This window comes from Geotrypetes seraphini, chromosome 4 (genome assembly GCF_902459505.1).
Source record: "Geotrypetes seraphini chromosome 4, aGeoSer1.1, whole genome shotgun sequence".
Lineage (NCBI taxonomy): Eukaryota > Metazoa > Chordata > Amphibia > Gymnophiona > Dermophiidae > Geotrypetes > Geotrypetes seraphini.
The window spans coordinates 260,593,760-260,616,360 of NC_047087.1; the positions used below are offsets into that span (position 1 = coordinate 260,593,760).

General features: G+C 42.3%; 1 protein-coding gene and 1 long non-coding RNA gene across 5 annotated transcripts in view; one reads left to right on the top strand and one right to left on the bottom strand.

The window, feature by feature from the left end:
- LOC117360028 (cytochrome P450 26A1) overlaps positions 1 to 14,536 on the bottom strand; it is a 52,494-nt gene extending 37,958 nt beyond the window's left edge. Inside the window, exon 1 of one of the 4 annotated variants that reach the window (XM_033943591.1) lies at positions 14,447 to 14,536. Coding sequence is in view for 1 of the 4 variants with exons in the window: in XM_033943588.1 (XP_033799479.1) it covers positions 13,410 to 13,484 (75 nt within the window). In the remaining 3 variants the exon portion in view is untranslated. Of the gene's footprint in view, positions 1 to 13,202; positions 13,593 to 14,446 lie in introns of those variants that run through there. The other 3 variants (XM_033943588.1, XM_033943590.1, XM_033943589.1) reach the window with 3 other exon arrangements.
- LOC117360029 overlaps positions 13,894 to 22,601 on the top strand; it is a 43,510-nt gene continuing 34,802 nt past the window's right edge. Inside the window, exon 1 of the long non-coding RNA XR_004539346.1 lies at positions 13,894 to 14,190. This is a non-coding gene — a long non-coding RNA (uncharacterized LOC117360029). The remainder of the gene's footprint in view (positions 14,191 to 22,601) is intronic.

The window sequence follows — 22,601 nt, forward strand, 5'->3', positions numbered from 1 at the left end:
AAACAGTAGAACGTTTAATCCTTCATCCTCATCTACCGTATTTTTCACTCCATAAGACGCACCTGACCATAAGACGCACCCAACAAAGAAAAATGGGGAGACCCAATGATCCACAGAGAAAACAATCCACTGATGAAAACAAAAACTGTGAATACAGATGTTCGGGATATAATTTATTAAACACTGACATATAAAACCATGAAAATTCAATTAAAAAAGTACAATGATAAAAAATACTGTGATAAAAATCCAATCCAGCTGGATTTTTATCACAGTATTTTTTTATCATTGTACTTTTTTAATTGAATTTTCATGGTTTTATATGTCAGTGTTTAATAAATTATATCCAGAACATCTGTATCCACAGTTTTTGTTTTCATAAGACGCACCCTACATTTAGAGGAGGAAAACAAGAAAAAAACCATTCTGAACTAAATTCTCCCTGTCAAGCTCTGCACCCTGGCCCCCTCTGGTGGTCTAGTGGTAAGCTGGGACAGGGCACAGGGAAGGCCTAGTGGCAGGCAGGCAGGCCTAGTGGCCTAGTGACAGATAGGCAGGGCTAGTGGCCTAGTGTCAGGCAAGCAGGACCCCCACCCCCCAGGCATGGCCCTTCCCCTCCGAGGCAAGCAGGCAGGCAGGGCCCCCCACCCCTAACTCCCCCATACCTTTTTTAAGTTCCTCCGGTGGTCCTGCCCTTCCCTCCAGCTGACTCCTGACAGAACAGCGCAAAATATCACTGCCTCATTAGCATGTGGAGGATGAGAGCCTCGCGACAGCAACCAAGCTGGCAATTATCCTGCACGGGCTGAGTACTTCCTTCTTTAAATGCCTTATGCGTGCAGAACAAATTGGACATCATCTTGTTGCCTCTAAGGATCCTTTTAGTAAAAGCACAGCTCTTTGGAATGTGTGGTAGGCAGTCTGCTGGATGCATTTGGATTACTGGATGATGTTAGGGTGGGGAAGAGAGAACAAACCCTTTTGAGACAGTTACAAAGTGTAAGAAAATGCAGGATTCATCTTTGTCCAGCTGAGGGTTTCCAAGGTTTGATGCATGCGTCTGTTGGAGGGCTTTTCACGAAAGCAACTATTGGTAGTTAAGCATCTTATCACACAGCGAGGGAGAGAGAGGAAGGGCAACACATTGCTTTCTTACATAGCTGGTGCTCTTGGGAGGAGCTGACAGAAAGATCAGGAACTGTGCAAAGTAACAGGCTAAAGGCAGGAGCAGGCAGATCTGGTGCTTCTGACCATCCAAAAACGGCACCTATTCCCTCCAGCTGACTCCCGTCAGAGCGGCGCAAAAGGCGGGCACGCGCTTTTTGTGTCCCTGCTTTGTCCCGCGCTGCTCCGTGAATGGCTGAGCAGCGTGGGACAAGGCAGGTACGTGAAAAGCGCACGCTTGCTTTTGCGCTGCTCTGTTGGGAGTCAGCTGGAGGGAAGGGCAGGACCGCTGGGGGGGGGGCGTTTGGGTGTTCACTCCATATGACGCACCCTTATTTCCACCCACTTTTGGGGAAAAATATGCGTCTTATAGAGCGAAAAATACGGTACTTCTTACTATAAATTTTGCTCCTGTTGTGTCCCCGACCTATTATTTTTTCCATCATTGTTACTTTTCCTTAAACCATTGTAGTTCTACCCCTTTTTTCCACCATGTTCCTGCTTTGTTTGTTGTTCGTAGTTTGTTTTGTTCATATTTTTAACTGACTTGCATCCCCTAATTTTATTATGTACATCACTTATAAGTTTTCTAAAGTGTTTTTATCAAATTTTAAATAAACTTAAAACTTGCAAGTACTTCTGGTTGCAGAAGAAGCAAAGTTGGCACTTAAATTTTAAAACTTGGCTTTTCTTTGAACACGACTTTGCTGTTTTGATACAAATGCTCATACTTTCTCAACTTGAGTACTGCAACTCACTATATGCTGGGATAAATACAGAACAAATACATCGATTACAGCTGATACAAAATATAGTACCGCAATCAGGCTGACTAAGGCTAAAAATATTTGATAGATTATAAATTACTTTTATAAACTTCACTGGTTGTGAATAACCTCCTGAACTTCATTTAAAACTTCCTGCATTTTATACCATGTACTTAACACCAATTCATTCAGATCTTCTCAGAACTCTATTTCTCTTTGGCTAGAATAGCCAATACTTCGCTAATGATATTCCCTTCTCCTAGAGGAGTCAAATACAAACAGACAACTGTTTATTCACTTATGTTGCTACTAAATTCTGGAACAGTCTACCTATAAACATAAGAAAAGAATCATGCTACCTAAAATTCAGAAGAAGCCTAAAAACATACCTCAACCATGGCAATGCCCATTGGTCAGCTCCAATGACTATGAATCAACATCTACAACAAAACTATCAGTTCCACTCCAGCCAATATCACATCAAATTGTAAAATGTTTGCTGCTATTTGTTTCCTTTTCAAAGACTCTTGAGTAATATTCTCTTCCTCTCCACTCTTACATTTTTTAAATTCTTTTCCTTTATATCCTTTCAAAAAATTAGAAAGGATCTTCTCTGTAACAAAGAGGACCTTCCACTCCCCTCTCCTCGTATTCTTCCCTTCTATGTATCCTTTTCCTGTAATTATTGTATTTCATCATTACTTACCCATTGTTTTCATATCCAGTCCATAATTTGTCGTCTTGTCGATATGCCTTTGTAAGTTTCTCCCCCTTGCTTTTAATATTGTAAAACGCTTAGAATTTACGATAAGCGTTTCAACAAATTTTAATAAAACTTGGAAATTACCTATGTTGGAATCTCTGTTCAGTCTGTATAATGAATTTATTGTATATCTGATATGACCTTCAATTGTATGTTTCCCCTGCTCTAACAAAGGCTCTCATACTTGTAAATCACCTTGAACCTGGTATAGTGCGATCCATAAATAAAAGATTAGATAAGATTAAAAGAGGGGACATGCAGAAGTTTTTCCTTAAGGCAAGAAACATGCACTGCTCGGGGATTCATGTGTAGTGTACTTCCATAATTTTCTACAAGAACCAATACATGAATGTGTTTGTTTCTATTTCAGAGCATTGCTTGACTAACAGATGGGCAATTTGAACACAGTTGCTAGAAATAAATAATCTACTTGCTCAATAGGCCAGCGTTCACTAATATGGTCTATATTTGATCATTTGGATAATGAAAATAGCAGTGACGAGGCAAGCAGCAGCAAATGCAGTGCTTTCCTGCGAATTTGCGGACCCGGTCATTCGTGGTATTTTCCGACCGCGAAGGGGAGGCAGGAGAGGGCAGCCGGAGCACTGGCGAGTGAAGGAAATCACTCACGATATGTTCTGACCACCTCTTCCTGTACTAAAGTCGGGCCTCACCAATCAGGAGCTGAATGTCAAAGCAGCTCCTGATTGGTAAGGCCCGATTTTAGTACAGGAAGAGGCGGTCAGAACATACCGCAAGTGATTTTCTTCACTTGCCGGCACTCAGGCTGCCCTCTCCTGCCTCTCCAACTACCCTCTCCCGTCTCCCCTGCCTAAAAAACGTATTTGCGGTTTTTCAACATTCATGGGGATTCCTGGAACAGAACCCTTACAAATATCGGGGGAGTACTGTACACTGCTAGATACATGCTTTACAAAGTTAAATTTAAACACAACGGAGGCACATATAATCTATGGTAGCATATTGAAAGACTTAAACCCTATTTTACTATGTGAGACACACCAAAATTACCTGGACATAGGCTAATGCCAGAACAAACTAATCTTAATGACACTCTATTGGAGACTTATGGATCTCAAGTGCTCGCAGCTAGTAGCCAATTGAACTTGTCTAGGCTTACTAGCCGAAAAGCGAGCTATCATCGATCCAAAGGGTCTCTTATTGAGTGCTGCTTAATTTCTAATTTAATTATTTATGAATAAATAAATAAATAAATGCCAAAGGACTTTTACCCAACTAGCATGAAAGTGTATAAGCCCCTATCAGGGCCACAGTATTTGTATAAAGTACTTAGCTCGGGTGTGCTTTTCTACCCGGCCTCAAAATCAGCGACGGAAGAGCTCCATTTCGCTCTCACACTATGAAGAGAGCTTCTTCAGGGCATGGATGTTGTGCGTTTACAAATACTATAAATATAAAAAGCAAAATATCTTGAGCTACAAGACAGTAGCACTGCTAGAAAAGCTTTTAAAGCTTCTGCATCTATATTTTCATCTGTACCATTCAAAGTTATGGCTTCATCCTTCTTCCAAAAGCCACTGCAGCCAGTAGATTAAAAAAAAAGGATTGATATTGCACTTTGTTGTGAAAGATATGAAGCTATTTAGTGTTGTAATGGATGAAGGCTTTCTTCATTAGCCACGAACTTTGAACAGAGACTATAAACTACCATTAAGGCAAACTTTAAACCAAATGATTGATGCTAGATATGACGAAGTTTCCACCCATGTTATATATAAGCTTCAACATCTTAGCTATGTAAGCATCACAACAGACCTCTAGACAAGTAGAACCATGGAGCACAAGGCATCTCTAAAGACTTTCAACCAATCAATGTTGGTGCTGGAAACGCATCATATGCCAGAGCAACATACAGGTGACAATATTGCAGATACAGTTGAAAGTGCTATGAAAACGTGAGAATGCTGATATGAAAAACAAAGGGGACTGCTGAACCTTGCAGCCTTGTTCATCTAGTTGTTGTACACCTGATAAATTCCACAGATACAAGATATAGCGAGTTTGGCGACAAACCTAGAAAATCAGATATGAGAGTTGATGATGATGGGTAAAAGAGGGAGAAGGCTGTAATAATGATAGCAAATCAAGAAACACTAATCCCCTCTTTTACTAAGGTGTACTAACTGATTAGCACAAGCTAAACGCTAACGCATATATACTATCATGCATGCGTTAGCATTTAGCGCATGCTAAATCGATTAGCGCACTTTAGTAAAAAAGGACCTATGATCATCAGTTCCTTTAAAGAAGAACTGTTTATTGCATAAATGTCAAGACATTTTCTTTAATAACTCTTACAGATTAAGCAGCTTTCTGAACCCAAGATTCAAGTCTACCTATGGCAAGATAACAGATATAATCGCATTTGCTACACACAAGAGATCCTGAAGACACAAACATCAAGTCTCCCACTGGCAACCCTGACTGCACCAGAAAGCATTCCTGTGGTGCAGGATACAGATTTACGTACCTTGTCCATGACATAAGCACAGCTGTTGAGAAACAGTCGAAGATACCAATGTGGCTGCCATTAAAACCAGATTTCCATCAATGTCAGACTATGTTGGTGAAATCAACCTCAGATGCAGTGCAGAGCTTGCCTGCTTTCAATGTGAAGAACCCTTGGAAACTGATGGCGATGTATGTACTGGCACGAGAGACAACTAAACCAATTTGCACAGAAGTTTCTATGTTCACCAGCAATTTCTGTTCCTTTGGAAAGAATATTCTCTGCAGCAGGTCAATTGCTACTCGGTGGGGTTGTCTGAAACCAGCCAAAGCTGACAAATTAATATTTCTAAATAAGAACTGGAAAATGTAATTAATGTGATCCTTTTTTCTAGTTAATTTTAAAGCTATGTCATAGACTGAATGGTCCTATCTTGACATGATACTTGATGCTATTATGCGGGAGGGGTAGGAACTAGAGAGCTCAGGGGGGGGGGAGTTCGGGGGGAGGGGAAAGTGAAAAATTTGAACCACTGTTATTCATATACAGTAGCTATGTCACTCTTTCCTTGTATTGCCTTGGTTCAATAAAATGTTTAAATTTAAAAAGCTATGTCATAGAAAGCAAATCGAATTAAAAAAATTGGCAAAATTGAATTGAATCAGCAATGTTTTTTAATTCAATTAATAGTCTCTTGTAGGGTATATGATTATGCAGGTGTCTACATCTATGCTCTCTAGTTTCTATTCCTTCCTGACTCCAAGCCTTTACGTGTTCCTTTAATTTGAACCTCTCTCTTTCCTATCATGAGCATCGGTATTCTTTGTTGTTGGGGTTTTTTTTGTTTAGTTTGTAAAATTCTTTGTTGTGATCATCATGAAGGGCAATATAGTAAACTAGTCTTTAAGCCCGTTACATTAACGGGTGCTAGAATAGATGTGTGTGTCTGTCTTTCTTTCTTTCTCTCTCTTTCCTCGGCTGTCCACCACCACCCTTTGCCTGCTCCCCCTGTCCAGCAGCAGCCCTTCTCCCTTCCTTTTACCTCCCCTGTGTCCAGCAGCACACCTCTTCCCTGCTCCCCCTGTCCAGCAGCAGTCCTTCTCCCTTTGTTTTATCTCCCCCCTGTCCAGCAACAGGCCTTCTCCCTTCCTTTTACCCCCCCCTGTCCAGTAGCACCCTTTCCCTGCTTCCCCTGTCCAGCAGTACCCCTTCTCCTTTCCCTGCTCCCCCTGTATAGCATCCGCTAGCCCAGGCAGCCTCGGGGTTTTTGCTAGGCCGGCCCACCTCGCATTATCGAAGTGGGCTGGCCTAGCAAATGCCCCGCAGCTGCTGCGTTTGCTGGTCCGGGGGTGAGAAGAGGCATCCCGGCAGCAGCAGCGGAGGAAGTCAGCCGGCATCGGAGATCGGGGCAGAAGGCAGGCAGTGCGCATGTGCAGCACAGAAGCACACATCACGACGGCAGGGATCACGGCATTGTAAGTGCACATGCGTGCTTAGGGTTTTATTATAGAGGATACTAATATATATGCTTATGCATTAAATTTGTAAAATCATATTTTTACATCTAAGTGCCAACACCCCCATGTGGAAGCTGCCATGTCTGTGCCATTCATGTTTTCAATATGTATATTTGTAATTTGCATGTGTCAGCACATATAGTATTAGGTATTTATATACTGCCTATCAGTGGAGATTGTCTAAGCGGTTTACATTCAAGTACTCAAGCATTTTTCCTTGGCCTGGGAGACTCACAATCTATCTATTTAAAAGAGAGCCAAGGCTTGTGTAAGCAGCAGCTAGGAGATGCTGCTTGCTGCTGCCAAAGATTTAGACAAGGTGGGTGGGAGAAAAGTGTCACACCTGTGCCCCCAAAGAGCTTGGCGGGCAGCCAGGTAGTGAGACACTGCTTAAATCTGATGTGGTCCCCCTGGAACTAGGGAAGCTCTTCAGGATGTTTATCCCTAGGCAACATCCTAGACCTGCTATTTCAACTGGTATTTCAATGAACACCACTTAGAATAGCCGTAAGAAAAAAATGTAAACTTATTTGGCTAATGGCCTCAAAATCATAGTCCATACCATGAGCTTGGTAACGTAGCACAAACATAGTTAACTTTGTAAACTCATCACAGGTTTCCATGAAAGCATAAACAAAATATAATCAACTAAAAAGACTTGTATTGTAATCCAAAATCAGGTTAAAACCAGTCACTGGCTTTGGGCTTGGTAAATGAATTAAGCACAGTCCTCTTCACCTCATTCTGGGAATGTTTGAAAGTTTCCAACACAGTGGTCAAAAGAAAGCAATCCTCTGTCCTGAACTTCAAGAGGAGTTTTGCTGCAGTGCTTCCCAGTTTAACAATGATGGCTATAAGCACAGGAATCCATGAGAGAAAGACAGCAAACTTATACTTCTAGGCAAAAGGTTCTCATTTCAACAGAGAGACAGCTTTATGGTATTCTTGCAGCAGATACACACTGGTTAGACTTCAACACTAGTGCTGCCCGATTCGAATCGGTTCACCGATTCACTTCGGGTGAATTGATTTGAATTGGTTCAAAACAAACAAACAAACAAAAAAATTGGCTTCCCAATTCACCTGACCCCTTCGTCCCCTAAAGCAGGAGCAGCAGCTGCCGCACCTGCTTTAGAGGGCAAGGGTCAGTAGGGAAGTGCTACTGTCGGCTTCCCCACCCCGGCGTCCGGCTTCCACCCCCTGGCCTTCCGCTTTCCCCCTGGCCTCCCCGCCCCCCTCGCCCCTAAAGCAGGAGCGGCAGCTGCCGCACCTGCTTTAGAGGGCGAGGGGGGCGGGTCAGTCGGGAAGTGCTGCTGTCGGCTCCCCCCCGGCATGCCTCCCCGCGTTGTTTACCTTCCAGGAATAGCCTGCAAACAAGATCGCGGTGCTAGCGATCTTAGTACCGCTTCGGAGCCGTTTCCTCCATCGCGGTCCTGCCCCTCCTCTGACATCAGAGGAGGGGGCGGGACTGCGATGGAGGAAACAGCTCCAAAGCAGTACTAAGATTGCTAGGGGTAAACAGTGCGGGGAGGCCAGGGGAGAAGCAGAAGGCCAGGGGGTGGAAGCCGGACGCCGGGGGGGGGGTGGGAGTGAGCAGTCCTTCGGGGTGGGACAGGCAGGCAGGCCTTCAAAGGGGAGGGACAGGTCTTCAAGGGGGGGAGACAAGCCTTCAGGGGGGGGCAAGCCTTCAAAGGGGGGGACAGGCAGGCCTTCAGGGGGGGGCAAGCCTTCAGGGATGGTGGCACAGAGCTTTAGGGGTGGGGTGCAGGCCTTCAGGGGGGACAGACCTTCAGGGGAGGGGGGCCCTGATATAGAAGTACACGGAGGGAGGGAAGGGGGGTTCAAAGAGATGTGCATATGCCAAACTTTGGGGAGGAAGAAATGGGTCTGAAAATAGAGGAGAGGGAGAGAGATGATGGACAATGGGATTTAGGGAGGGAGGGAAGAAACAGAAAGGGAGAGAAGTTGGACACAAGGGATGTTGTGGAGGGGGGGATAGAGATACTGGATAGGAGGGTAATTGGGAAAATAAAGGGAGAGATGGTAGACCCTGGGGTGGTGGGGAAGGAGGGAGAGATGCTGGATGAAAGGGTAGTTAAGAAAAGGTGGATCTGTGGATGGAGACGAAAAAAAAGAAAGATGCCAGACCTCCTGGAGAGAGAAGAGAAACAGAAGGGGAGGACAGAGATGGAAGATGGATGGTTAGCAGGGAGAAAGAAGAAAGAAGGAGACCCTGGCAAGCAAGTTATCAGAAGACAACCAGAGCCTGAGACCAATAAGATTTGAATAATGACCAGACAACAAAAGGTAGAAAAACTAATTTTATTTTCTGTTTTGTGATTACAATATGTCAGATTTGAAATGTATATCCTGCCAGAGCTGGTGTTAGACCGCAAACGTGAGCTAGGATTTAACAGAGAGAGGAAAAGTCTTTTTTGTTTGTTCACACCACAGCGCCAGTGTGGTTAGGAGAAGGCAAAGGGGGTGAAGAGGCTGTAAAATAAACCTACCAGGATGTTTGAAAAAAAAAAAAAAAAAAAGCCCCAATTGGGCAGGAAATCGAATCAAATCAAATCGAAAAACTAATTCAATAGGCTGAATCGAATTGAAATTTTTTTTCCTAAATCGGGCAGCACTATTCAACACAAACCAGGCTTGTGTTTAGCAGTGAAAAATATAGCAACATTTACTGTCAGAGATTTTTACCATGTTTGTGAGAACCATGCAGGCTCAGTGTAATTAACAGGGCTACTGTGGCAACGGCTAGCAGCTGGTGCCTGTACACATAGCTCTGCTAGAAGTGATTCACCAGAACAAAACAAGCTGGGTTTCCTGCCCAACGTTTGACCCAGCTTTGCCAAAGTTCTGCTCAGTGAGAGATACAATTCCTTAGTTCAGGGGTAGGCAATTCCAGACCTCAAGAGCCGGAGCCAAGTCAGGTTTTCAGGATATCCCCAATAAATATGCATGAGATAGATTTGCATCTCAAGGAGGCAGTACATGCAAATCCATCTCATATATATTCATTGTGAATATCCTGAAAACCTGACCTATCTCCGGCTCTCAAGGACCGGAATTGCCTACCCCGCCTTAGTTTAATGCACAGAGAAAATATGCAGACAACTACACAGTCCAAAATTATATCTTTTCTTGCAGCACCCACAGTCTGCATAGCAGGGAAAAACAGCAAGGGAAAAAATCTCCAGAAAACTCACTTTTGTCTTATGCCATTTCCATTTACTCTGACCACCCTTCAGCTGCAGCACTGTTGTCCTCAACAATCATAGCCTCACCTGGTTCTGAGGAAAAGAACTCTGGAGGGAAGTTACCTTCAGCTTGCTCCTCTCCCAATCTGTACTGTATAGCAGAGTTACCTAGTCTGGGGTAAGCTCAGTCCCACTCTGAGCTTCTTCCTCTCTCTCCCCCTGCCCACTACTCCACTTCGCTTTAAGCTGAGAAAAACCACACACCCTTGGCTTGTGTGGGAGGGAAGGGCTTTCCTTCCTCAGCCTGTGACGTTTCTCTGAGAGCAAACTTTCTTTCTGGTTTCTGCTTTACAGGAACAGGGTAATAGCAGGGTAGAGATTTCCTGCTCTGCTTTGGCACTGCCTCAGGTAAGGCAAACCTTTCCTGTTCTTGTCTGTCCTGCCATTCTGTGTCAGTCTCCTCTTCACTGCTCATAGGGTAGTCAGCTATTTTACTGTCATGGGCTCTGACCTGGTCTGCCCTTCTGCACCAGGGTTTGTGTGATATTCTATATTTTCCTGTGACAGACTCTGGAATTGCAGTGAGTTTGTCACAAGAGATGCCAGCAGCCCCACCAAGACAGCACCCATGGTTATCCGCCCTCTACCGCCTCTCTCATCACACCACTGATGAGAATCACTCCTGGGGTATGACGAGTAAAGGGGACTACTGAACTTTGCAACCAACAGATGCCATGTGCTCTGTTTGCTACAACTCTTGCCTCTACACGTGCTCTGAAGGAATGAGAATTGATGATGTTGGGGACAGGGCTACCACAACAGCACAGAGCCTCTCCTTCCGAAAAGCAACAATTGATCATCTCTGAGGATAGTACTATTGCAACTGGGCTTAAATCAACCTGTAACATAAGACTTTGACTCCCATAGGCAAAACCAGACAGCAGATCCCCAAACTAGTTTTGTATGAAAATCTGAGTGTGCATATTCATTGTGAATATCCAAAAAATCTGATTGGCTTGGTTTGTCCCTAAGACTGTTTTAAGAAACCCTGGTCTAGGTATTTGGCGCTCTCACAAGTTGGCATCCAAGGCAGTTATCTAAGTTACTTATACCTACATCCAGGCCAGGGGAGAAGGATTAACTGGAACAAAAGTGCTCACTCAAACTGCTATGTACCTCTTTTCTTATAAAGTTTTCAAAGAGAAGTTCTAAAAGAAAATCTCCAGTGCACCCACAGTTTCTGGACTCATTTATTGGAGTTTGTTTTGCCAACATTGTTAAAGTTGTATAAGACACAGAGAAAATGACAACAGATAAAGGTCATATCATCCGCTATGTCAATGTATCGCAAACTATGTGCCGTGGCAGATTCCAAGTGTGCTGCGAGACGCTGGCAAGGAGGAGAGGCACCGGCTGATTGCTTATAGGACGTGCCTATCGCAGCGAGAGGCACATCATGTAAGCTGTCAGCCAGTGCTGTTGCCTCTCTTCCTCTCCTCCACCGGTGAAGGGAAAGGTTCAGGGTCGCGGCCAAAGGGCCTCCGCACATGCTCATATGTCAACATGATGACATCTTGCATGTGCGTGATGTCATTGTGTCAACATCTGCACACTTCCAGATGCCTTCTGGCCGTGGCACCGGGTTTAGTATGCTGAAATGTTTGCGGGACACTGCGCTATGTCCTCCTCCCCAAAAGAGATCCTTCTAGCCTATCCCACTCTTTCTTGAATTCAGACACATTCCTCATCTTCACCACCTTGCCCAGAAGTTTGTTCCATGCATCTACCACTCTTTCTGTAAAGAAATATCTACTTAGATTACTTTTGAGACTATTCCCAGGCCCGAGGAGAGGGGGGTGCACTCCAGGACCTATGAAGCTCAAGGGGGCCCAATGAAGTCCAAGAAACATCATGAAAACCGAAATGTCGTCTTGAGGAGACATCCTTACAAACTAAGACAAAGAATGGTGCAAGAACTTTTGCGTACAATATCGCAAAGCGTTGAGCGAGCACAAAGCAATAAAAGGCCATTACAATGATAAAATATTTTTGAGTGACATAATATGGTGCATTCAAGATTCAACGAACAAAAACTTGTGAAGTGACTATCAATGAGTGTCCTCATGTGTTCATTCCTAGCTTCAAACTTATTGCTTGGATTACTCCTCCTTGCTTTCCCACCAAATCCCGGGAGGAAGAAGAAAATGGGACACGAGCCACGCTGATTCATCGTGGACTGCAAAGAAGACTTTACAGGCTAGTAAAGGAAGAAATAATTCCACAGGTAAAGTTCCCAGTAAATGATGTAATTGCAGCATAAAGGACCCACTGACATTGCATGCCTTTTTGTCTACATTATCGAGAGATTCGAGACTATAAACGACTTGACGGTTAGCAGAAAGACAATAGCAATATTATCCTAACTTTAGAACCACTAATAAAATTCTCGATAGCATACTTATCTAAATGTATCAAAGTAATCTACGATTGTTAAAAAATAAATAATAATATACACACATACATATGTGTATAAGGTCCCACACACCTTCTTTGTACCGGGGTCCGGATTTTCTTTCAGCGGCCCTGTCTGTTCCCCCTCAACTTCATCTTATGCCCTCTCATTCCAGAGCTCCCTTTCAGTTGCAGGTGTCTTGCCTCCTGTGCATTTATGTTAATATTTAAATGTCTCACCCATACCATATCCCCCCTCTTTCTTTCTTCCTTCCAAAATATACATATTGAGGTCTATAAGTCTGTCTCTATATGTTTTATGATGAAGACCACTCACCATTTTACTTGCCCCCCTCCGGCAATGACTCACTCTGTCCTGGTTATTTCTTTCCTGAAGGTGGTGTGGTCTCCAGAACTGCACACTCTAAATGTAGTCTCACCAGAGACTTATATAGAGCTTTTTATCAACAGAAACAGCACATTATTTTCCCTTTGGGAAAACAGGTGCTATACTTGAATAAATGAACGCCATTGTATTTAAAGAATGCATTTCTCTAGTGATCTTGGCTTCATTCTGTGTTGTACAAGAAATCTCATGCTGCAGAGTATAATTTCAAACCTTTTGAGATGCTTCTTCCCTGTAGGTTTTTTGTTTGTTTCAAACAATTTTTATTCAATAAAGATATTCAAAAACACAGCAAAAAAAAACACAAAAAAAAACCCACCACCACCCAAAACCCACAATACATCGCATATTTGTACTCCAGGACTAAATAGTGTCACTTTTCTAGTAAACCAAAACATCAAAGGAAACATAGGTACACTTTTGTGTGTTATCTTTACTTAATTAGAGTACTGTACTGTATTTATTGCCTCTGGCTCCTAGACACCGACTAGGTGAAATGCCTCAGGGAAATCGGATCTGCTGCTTCTTGGTCTCTTCCCCCCTCCGTGGCCGATGGGAGAGTTGTCTGCATGGTGTCCGCACATTGGGCTGGGAGGGAAGCAGCGGCCTGACCTCGGGCTTCTTTCCCATTCCCAGGAGCTGACCTGCTTGTGACCTACAACACGGACCGTGACATCTGCGTGAACCCTGCCAGCAACTTCGCCAAGTTCACTGTCCATCAAAGAACGCGCTACGGTGGCCTGAACGCCGATAATTGCCACAGGAAGCCTTTATTATCTTCACAGCAGCCATTTATTCCGCAGTCGTCATTTAAGAAAAGAAACAAATGGCAACGAGTGAAAAGGGATAATTAAAGAGGAGGGGGGGGGGGGTTTCCAAGAAATTAACAGCCTTTTCGTTACTTAATATTACCTGTATTAATTAATTATTACACTTATATTTGAAAACAAATTCAGCTTGAAGTTTTTCCTCTACTGCACGTGTTGTGTTTGTAATTCTTGGAATAGGTGGCCTTTGTTCTTCTAATGCATTTCTCCTTAAATTGAACCGATATGGGAACACATGCTCAAAACGTGACCATGTCTGAGTCAGCTGGTTGTTTTTTTTTTTTAATTCTTGCATTCGGTATGTATCAAAACGGGATTAAGCTCTCATGGTCGTGCGTTTTCACAATAGCGTCAAGAGAGTTTGGATGGATCAGTTCAGTTGCTTTACTAATTAAAGTTAGTCATTGACACTTGTACCAACCGCCTACTGCTTTCCCCTCCGTTTGCCACAAAGATTCACCTTAAAGACAAGGTCAGAAGGGCAGAAGCTTCTGGTTCACTAAAGGGTCAACCTGCCATTAACACTTAAACTCTGAGCGTCTGTCCAACCTTTTCCAGATCTGGCCCGTCACATGTGATGGTCGGGTTTATACCGTAGGTAGGTGACACGGTTACCGTTCATTCTGTTGAACAAGTTGATGTAATACTTACATGTGGCGATGATATTTATCCAAGTGAGGTTGGAATGGATGTAATTTCCGGTGTTTCATTATAAGACATTAGCTTTTCCTGTTTAGGCATGTCGGAAGCTTTGTTTTCATATATATTATGAAAGAAATGGTGTGTAACTAGCTGTGTTTAGTGGCGAGTTTAAATTCAGAAGCTGAAGAGTCTTCTTCCAAAACCAAACTTACCGCGTTACTGGGAATGGCAGGTGAACCTGTATATGCTTAAAAGTAACGCACTAGAAAAGGAGAGAAAATATATTTAAGTAGTACAAGTTTTAGTTAAGACAATGTTATTATTATTTTTCTTGGTAAATATTTCAGATCACTTCCTATTTAGGTACGAGGCGGTGATGTAAAGTTCTCAGCCCAATCAAGAAGGGAATGACTATAATTCAATTAATTGAACCCAATTAAGCCCCTCCCCCTCCGAATTTTGTTTCTGCAAATTGGCCTTTACAAAATAAGATACCACTTTTTTCAGCTACAGTGGTAAAATAAGGTTCAGAATTCAGGAGGTTGGTTCCTTGGGCTGAGACCTTTCCAGCACTGGTGATAAAAGGAGTATAAGGGGTTAAACTCCTTTTATCACCAGTGTAAACGAATGTTGGCTCTCCTTTCTATTTTCAAATCCTTAATGGTGGCATTGTATTGGCACCTATCAAACCTGAACAAGCAGGTGAAGAGTGAACAGTGCAGCAGGAAGATGGCTAGGTCCATAGTGAAAAACACCTACATTTATATTAATAAAAAATGTGAAAGCTAAGAAATAGTTTATTAAAACATGCAATCAGTATAACAACTATATCATCAAGGAATGTCTATACTAAAACAAAATATTTTAGGTTATTTTTCTGGACCTTTAAATAAAAGTACAGATTTCTCTGAGCCTCTTGAGCATCTCATCCATAAGGGCTAAAATGTCAACACTTCACTTACCACATAGTGTATCAAGATCCATTAGTATGATTTATCTTTGATTTTAATAAGATTGTGGCTATTTTTTTTATATTATATATACTATTTACACCAGAACAATTAACCTTATCATTTGATTACTCCAAAAGTGTTTTGTCACCATTTGCAAGCTTAATCATTGCTACTTATTTCCAAATGTAATATCACAATTTATTGTGAAATAATTATTTGCTTCAACAGAAACACTTATGTTAATTGTTCTCATCATATGAATAATAGGCATAATGGTGCCCCTGAAAAATAAAATGATCTCCCACCACACACAGACACACACTATTTGCTACATTATAAAGGAGCTGAGTTTCACAGCCGAGGCTCTCTCTCTCTCATGCATCTAAAGACAGTGGGGAGTTTAAAAACTAGCCAATTGCTCCTTATCATATGTATGTAAAATATAACCCATAAATATTGTTCAAATAAGGATAATTCTGAGGTAACTGAGGTGTGTGTATTCTTCTTAGTTACACCCTGATCTGAGCTATTATTACACTGGCACTGCTAAGCGTACTGCATAGGTTTTGACTAAGTAGGGCGTAAAGCTCTTTGTTTTCAAAACTGGAAACACTTTTCTGGAACAGGAGTTCAGTTGTGGGTTACTGCCTTTGACATCAATGCTGCAAAGCTAATGCAAGAAGAGAGGTTTTCACAGTGATGGATGACAATATAAATGCATTGGGACAGCCATAATCAAATCAAAATAACCTAAAATAGCAGTAACTGGACTTGACGTGAGATTATTGTGAAAAAAAATGTGTACATGTGTGTGTGCACGCCATCATCTGTAGTCTGCAGATGGCTGTCCTTTAGATACAAGGTTTGTTTTTCTCACTTCTGACACTTACAGTGGCAGGTTATTTGCCAAGAAAACAAAGAAATTGACCCTGGACAATATATATATATATATATATATATATAAAGTCCATTTTAGGAACATCGATGTACGATGTTGCTGAAATGGACTATTATTAAAAAATATATATTTTAATAATAAAGTCCATTTCAGGAACATCGTCTCTCCACAGTGTTTTTTGGGTTTTTCTTGGACTCTTTATTCTGTGTGGATTGTCCAGGGTCAATTTCTTTGTTTTCTTGGCAAATATCCTGCCACTGTAAGTGTCAGAAGTGAGAAAAACAAACCTTGTATCTAAAGGACAGCCATCTGCATATACAGTGGTGCCTCGCATAACGAACGCCTCGCACAACGAACGCTGCACACAACGAACTTCATGTCTTGATTCACACAACGAACTTCGTTTCACACAACGAACTTCACACAACGAACTTCGTTTCACACAACGAACTTCGTTTCACACAACGAACTTCGTTTCACACAACGAAGTCGCCCGAGCTGCCGATGTATTGCATCCTTCCGCGCAGGCACTGCAGGCAGTCGTTAGTCACTGCGCTTAACTGCCCTCTCTCACTGTATACAGTCGTCCTTTTAAGATAAACTCAATATTTTTTATATATCATGGCTTCTAAAAAAAACAGGAAGGTGATTTCTGTTGAAATGAAACGGGAAATAATTAGAAGGAGTGAATGTGGGGTAAAACAGTGTGACCTCGTCAAAGAGTTTGGCCTCAGCAAGACCACCATTTTGACAAATTTATCTTTTTTTATGTCATCTTAGCATATTTTATGCTGCAGAACGAATTATTTTTTTTAACATGTATTGTTATGGGAAAACGCGTTTCACATAACGAACTTTTCGCATAACAAACTTGCTCCTGGAACGAATTAAGTTCGTTGTGTGAGGCACCACTGTATATATATATATAAAAGTCAACATAACAATCCACATAAAAACTTTAAGGAGTGTTGGACCCAATACGGTCCATATTTTGATAAGAGAGTCTTCTAGGGTGGAAAAGCTAAGCAATCCAAAAGTACCAATGTGTAGAAGCCCATTTCAGGATACTTGCCAAAACTTATGCTTTTACTTTTCATGAGAAAAAGAAGTTCTAAAACCAGGAATAATAATGCAGGGTTCCATGGGGACTCGGGAATAAAACAGGAAAATTTCTATCCAAAACATAGAAAAATGAAGGCAGATAAAAACCATGGGGCTCATAATCGAAGCATAAATACGTCTAAAAATCTATCCAAATTGGCACTTGGATGATCTAAAAGATAGGTTGGCAAAGTGCCGATAATGAAAATGGGTTTTTAGTATTGAGACTTTTCTTTAAAAATAAACAGAAAGAATTTCTTGGGTATAAGATACAAATGTTTCCAGATCTGTCACGAGATACACAAAAACATTGACGTGAATTTTTGTTGTTAAAGCCAGGAGTTATTGCTCTTGGGGGAACCTTTTTTCTTCGTTACCCATGTAAATGTGTGATATTTCATCAAATGCAAAAATATGTATTCTTTGATCCTACCCAACTCACAACCTTCTTGTCAATGGCTTCCCTGAAGAAAGGAGGGGAAATATGAGCACTTTTTGATTGTTTGATTTCCTTTCTCAGCCTATACAATCTTTAGTCTTTAGTTCTTTATTTTGTAATTTCATATTATACATTTTCACTGATTCTACATCTTGGTTTCTTTATCTTTGAGGACTTGAGTTAAAGTTAAGCTATATACATATATATTCTTTGTTAAGATAGCAGATAACAATCTGTTTGGTATTATATTTTATTTTTCTGCCTAACTTTACCTATCTGTACAAGTGGATACTTGATATGTAATTGAAAAATGATAAATAAATAAAAAAGGGGTTTTAGATATATCCATGGGATTTTTAGGCCTCTGAAAGCTGTTGTATGCCCAGAACTGAAAGATGTGTTTAAGGAGGAGTGGTGAGGGTGCGACATGGGTAGGATTTTGGATGTATTTTTTGAGAATGGACTTTAGACGCTGCCAATTTTGGGTTATAAGACCCAAAAAAGATGTATTTTTTTTAAATTATGCACCTACACTCATCCTACCTAGTCCGCCAATCCATGTCATCTACTATCCCTTCCTCTCCCCTAGAGATCCAATGTACTTACATGTATTATAAGCTTTCTTGAATTCAGATACTTTTTTGTCTTCACCGCCTCCACCGGGAGGTTATTCTACACATTCACCACCTTTTCCGTGAAAAAGTATTTCCTGAGGTTACTTCCCTACATAATAGAAGTAGGGAATAGCTTCCAGATGGAGGTGTTGAAGACAAAATTGTCAACAAATTTCAAAGAATGCAATAGTGTCTCCAGTATTGCAGAAGGTAGGGGAAACAATAGAGATGCGAGTGTAGACAAAAGACTGCAATGGCCGTTTGCAGCCTAATTCTACAAAAAGCACTAAAAATTGTGTGTTCCTAATTTGCATACACAATGAAATTGAATGAGCCAATGTGCACCGATCATTGGAATCTTAACAAGCACTTATTATTGGTGTTAATTAGACTCAATTAAAATTTAATCATGTATTTTTAGGCATGTGATCTGTGCATGGTTCCAAAACTGGGACATGATCATAGGCAGATTAGGGACATTCTTGCCAATTATGCATGTGCTTTTAGAATAAGGGAAGATCCGCACCTGATTTAAGTATGCCAAAGGTGGATTCCCTGGTAGCCCAGGTGATCAAATGTACTTCTCTGCCAAGTGAGGGAGGCCTAGTTTTAAAGGATCCACAGGACTACAGAGTGGATATGGTCCTCAGAAGGCAGTTTGAAGCTCTAGCCTTAGGGATTAAGGCTGTAGTCGCAGCTTCTTTCATGGTGCACATCTGTCATTGCAGGCTATGAAATCAGATCCTGGATGAGCCTCTGCCACAGCTTATGTTAGCTAGAGTAGACTACGTAACATATGCACTCTAAGATATAATCAGTCTTGGGGAAAGTCTCCGCATATTCGATCTCCACCCATCATATGCTTTGGATCAGACAATGGGCAGGTGATTCGACCTCTAAAGTAATGCTGAGCAGGCTTCCATTCAGAGGACAGATGCTCTTTGGGAAGGGCCTAGATCAGGGCTACCCAAGTCCAGTCCTTGAGATTTACTGGCAGGCAAGGTTTTCAGGATATCCACAATGAACATTAATGAGAGAGATTTGCATACCAAGAAGGCAGTGCAGGCAAATCTCTCTCATGCATATTCATTGTGGATATCCTAAAAACCTGGCCTACCAGTCGATCTCATGGACCAGACTTGGGTAGCTCTGGCCTAGATGATCTTATGGCCAGTGTACAAGATCACCAACCAAGATCTTTATCAGACAGCAGACCCCAAGCAGCCAGAGGCCAGAGCATGGGTCACTGTGCTCTCACCAGTACTCACCAGGAGCTTCTATCCAGAGAGACTATCGAGGTTCCAGACAGAAATTCTCCAGAAACCAAGGTTCTGGTTCCCACTCTGCAGTGCTAGCCAAAAAGCCACAATAACACCAGCTTTCAAGCCATTTCTCTGAAGATTGGAGGTCAGCTCTCGGACTATGTAGAGGCCTGGTAACAAATATTGAAATTGCCTCAAGGCATGGAATCCGCATTCATTTGTTCACCGATGATATCCAGCTCTACATCCCACTGTGATCAATTTGGAATTCCCAACTCAAAAAGCTGAGAATCTTCCTAGAGATCAAATCATGAATGACATCAAACAAACTCCAACTAAACCCATCCAAAACTGAACTATTATGGATCCTTAGAGAGCCCTGTGTAGCCTCTCGACCCTCCCTCACCTGGAATAACATCATTCTCATACCCAAATATCAAGAATGCAATCTAGGCATCATCTTAGATGCCAAACTCATGTTTTCGGCACAGATCTCTAATGTAGTGTCCTCATCCTTCTACCACCTATGTCCTATGCCAATTAAAGCATCTCTGACAATACTTTCCTGACACAGATTTCACCCAACTGCTATACGCCTTTGTGCTTTCTTGCCTGGACTACTATAATAGCTTGTATGTCGGCCTTCCTATGAAAGAAGAACATCGACTTCAAAGAGTCCAGAACGCCGCAGTCAGGCTATTGAAAAATCTCAGCCCATTCAATCCCATTACCCCAGCTCTGAACGAAGTACACTGGCTACCCACAGGAAAATGGGCCATCTTCAAACAACTATCATCTTTAAATGCTTCCACAACATGGCTCCCCACTATATAGCTGAAAACCTCCCCATCTATCACCTGACCAGACCACTCGGATCACAACTGGAATGCCGACTGTGCATCCCACCAGTTCATCAGCTCCAATTAGAAATCGCCCAGAAACGATCCTCCTCTCACAGTGTGACAAAGTTGTGGAACCAGCTTCCCCCAGACATTCGAGCTAAAGATGACCTACTACCCTTCCAGAAACCAGTAAAAACCATTTTTTCTCAAAATAGCACATACCCGCCCTGAAACCTTAAAGACCAAACTCTAATGGTATGCAACGGAAAACAATTATCTAAGACTCATTGCTGAAGGCAGGGTATTGTTCACTACAGGTACCTTTCCACCAGTCCCATGTCTCCAGTTTAGTTGTGAATATACTGCTGTCACTATTAATACTGACTCGGGTATATGACAAAAGTACTCCAACAAAATGCTTCCAATATGATGTGAATGCATCTCTGTAGGCCCTAAATTGAGTATATGCCGATCATAATCTAATTAAATGCCTCCAATTCATTGTAAATGTGTCCTTATCCAAAGATGTACTGGAGAAAGGCAAAGGATCCCATTGGGTAAGAAACACTTTCTGGAGTCCTGGGACAGCATTTCTGTGCGCTTAAGGGCATAGATGCCAATCTATATCTAAAGTCCCCAGCCTGGAGGGAATATACCTCTGTAACCCCCACTCCATTTTTCCAGTGAATGTACCCTTGATGTTTTGCCCCCAATATATTGTGAATGCACCTCTATTTCCCTTACTCCACCCTTCAGTATAATGGAAATGTACCCTTAATCCTGTGCCGCCAAAATATTGTGAATCTACTGTATTGCTGTAACCCGTTCTGGGCTCCTGGATGGGCTATAAAACTAAATAAATACATGATAAGAGTTTGTGTGCCCTCTCTCCAGCTGGTTTGAGGATTCGCCCAGCAGGCCATCCAGAGAGGTACCAGTAGCACTCCATTCTGGCAGGAGGGAAAAGCTCTGTTCTGTTGGGCAGAAACTCACCTGCAGGCATCTCTGCAGCATACGTGGCGGGATAGACAATATTAAAGTGAATTATTAGACATTAAACCTGGGAGAGTGTTGTCCCTGAAAGCATTCCACACCATCATGAGATGATGGGTTCATCTGATGCTCAACCTCATGGTGACTGCAAGGAACAAAAAGGCAACTCGGTTCTTCAGACAAATATACAAACCTGGAAGTGCAGAGCTAGACACCCTGGTTCAACCATGGCCAGAGACTGAGTTACTGTATGTGTTCTCACCCTGGCTCATGCTAGGCCAGGTGATCCGGCAGTAGTTCTAGTAGCACCAGATTGGTTCAGGTGCCTGTGGTGTGTGGATCTCATACCCCTGCAGAAGAAGCAAAGTCTCAGACTCTAGGTGTACTCAGACCTGTTCTCATAGGAGACTGGAATGCTTTGATCTTACAGCATGACTCTTGAGTGTGCAATGTGAGTCCAAAAAGGACATGCAGAAGTAGTCATTGCTACTCTCCTTAGAGCCAAAAAGCCAATGATAGTTTCAGCATATGCTAAAGCATGGGAGATGTTTCAGCACTGGTGCAGCAGAGAAAATTTAGAGCTGAGCAAAGCCCCAATCTCACTGGTACTGGAGTTCCTCGTCAGTGGCATACCTTAAAGTTTAATTAGCAGGGCTGTCATGCTTTCAGGGTCAAGAGAAGAGAGCTTTGCTAACAGCCCATCTGGACATAGGTTCTTAAAAAGTGCCCTGAACCTAAGGCCACCAATTAGGGATCCATTTCCATCATGGAATCTTACTATAGAATTAGAAGGACTCAGCAGGGTGCCGTATGAGCCCTTAGAGGAAGCCTCTTTCATGGATCTATCAGTCAAAGCAGTCTTCCGGATAGCAATTACATCTATCAGAAGAGTCTCAGAATTGCAAATGCTGTCTTGCAGAGAGCCATTCATCAGGATCACGGAAGCGGGGGTGTCCTTGTGCATGGTTCCCTGCTTCTTACCAAAAGTCATCTTGGCGTTTCATGTCAACCAAGAGGTTAGACTGCCAGCATGTCATCCCATAGGGTCCAAGAAAAAAAGACAAGGTCTTAAAGATTTTGGACAACTAGAGAGTTCTCTTGTGTTACCTAGAGATGATTAATGAGTTTCGTTTCTCGGCTCATCTTTTTCGTGTTAACCAGTCAGATGAGACAATTCAGCTTCCAAGGCCACCATCTCTTGATGGATTCATAGACTAATATCCTCTGCACATTTGACAAGAGGCATGGCCTTCTCTTAGGTGGAA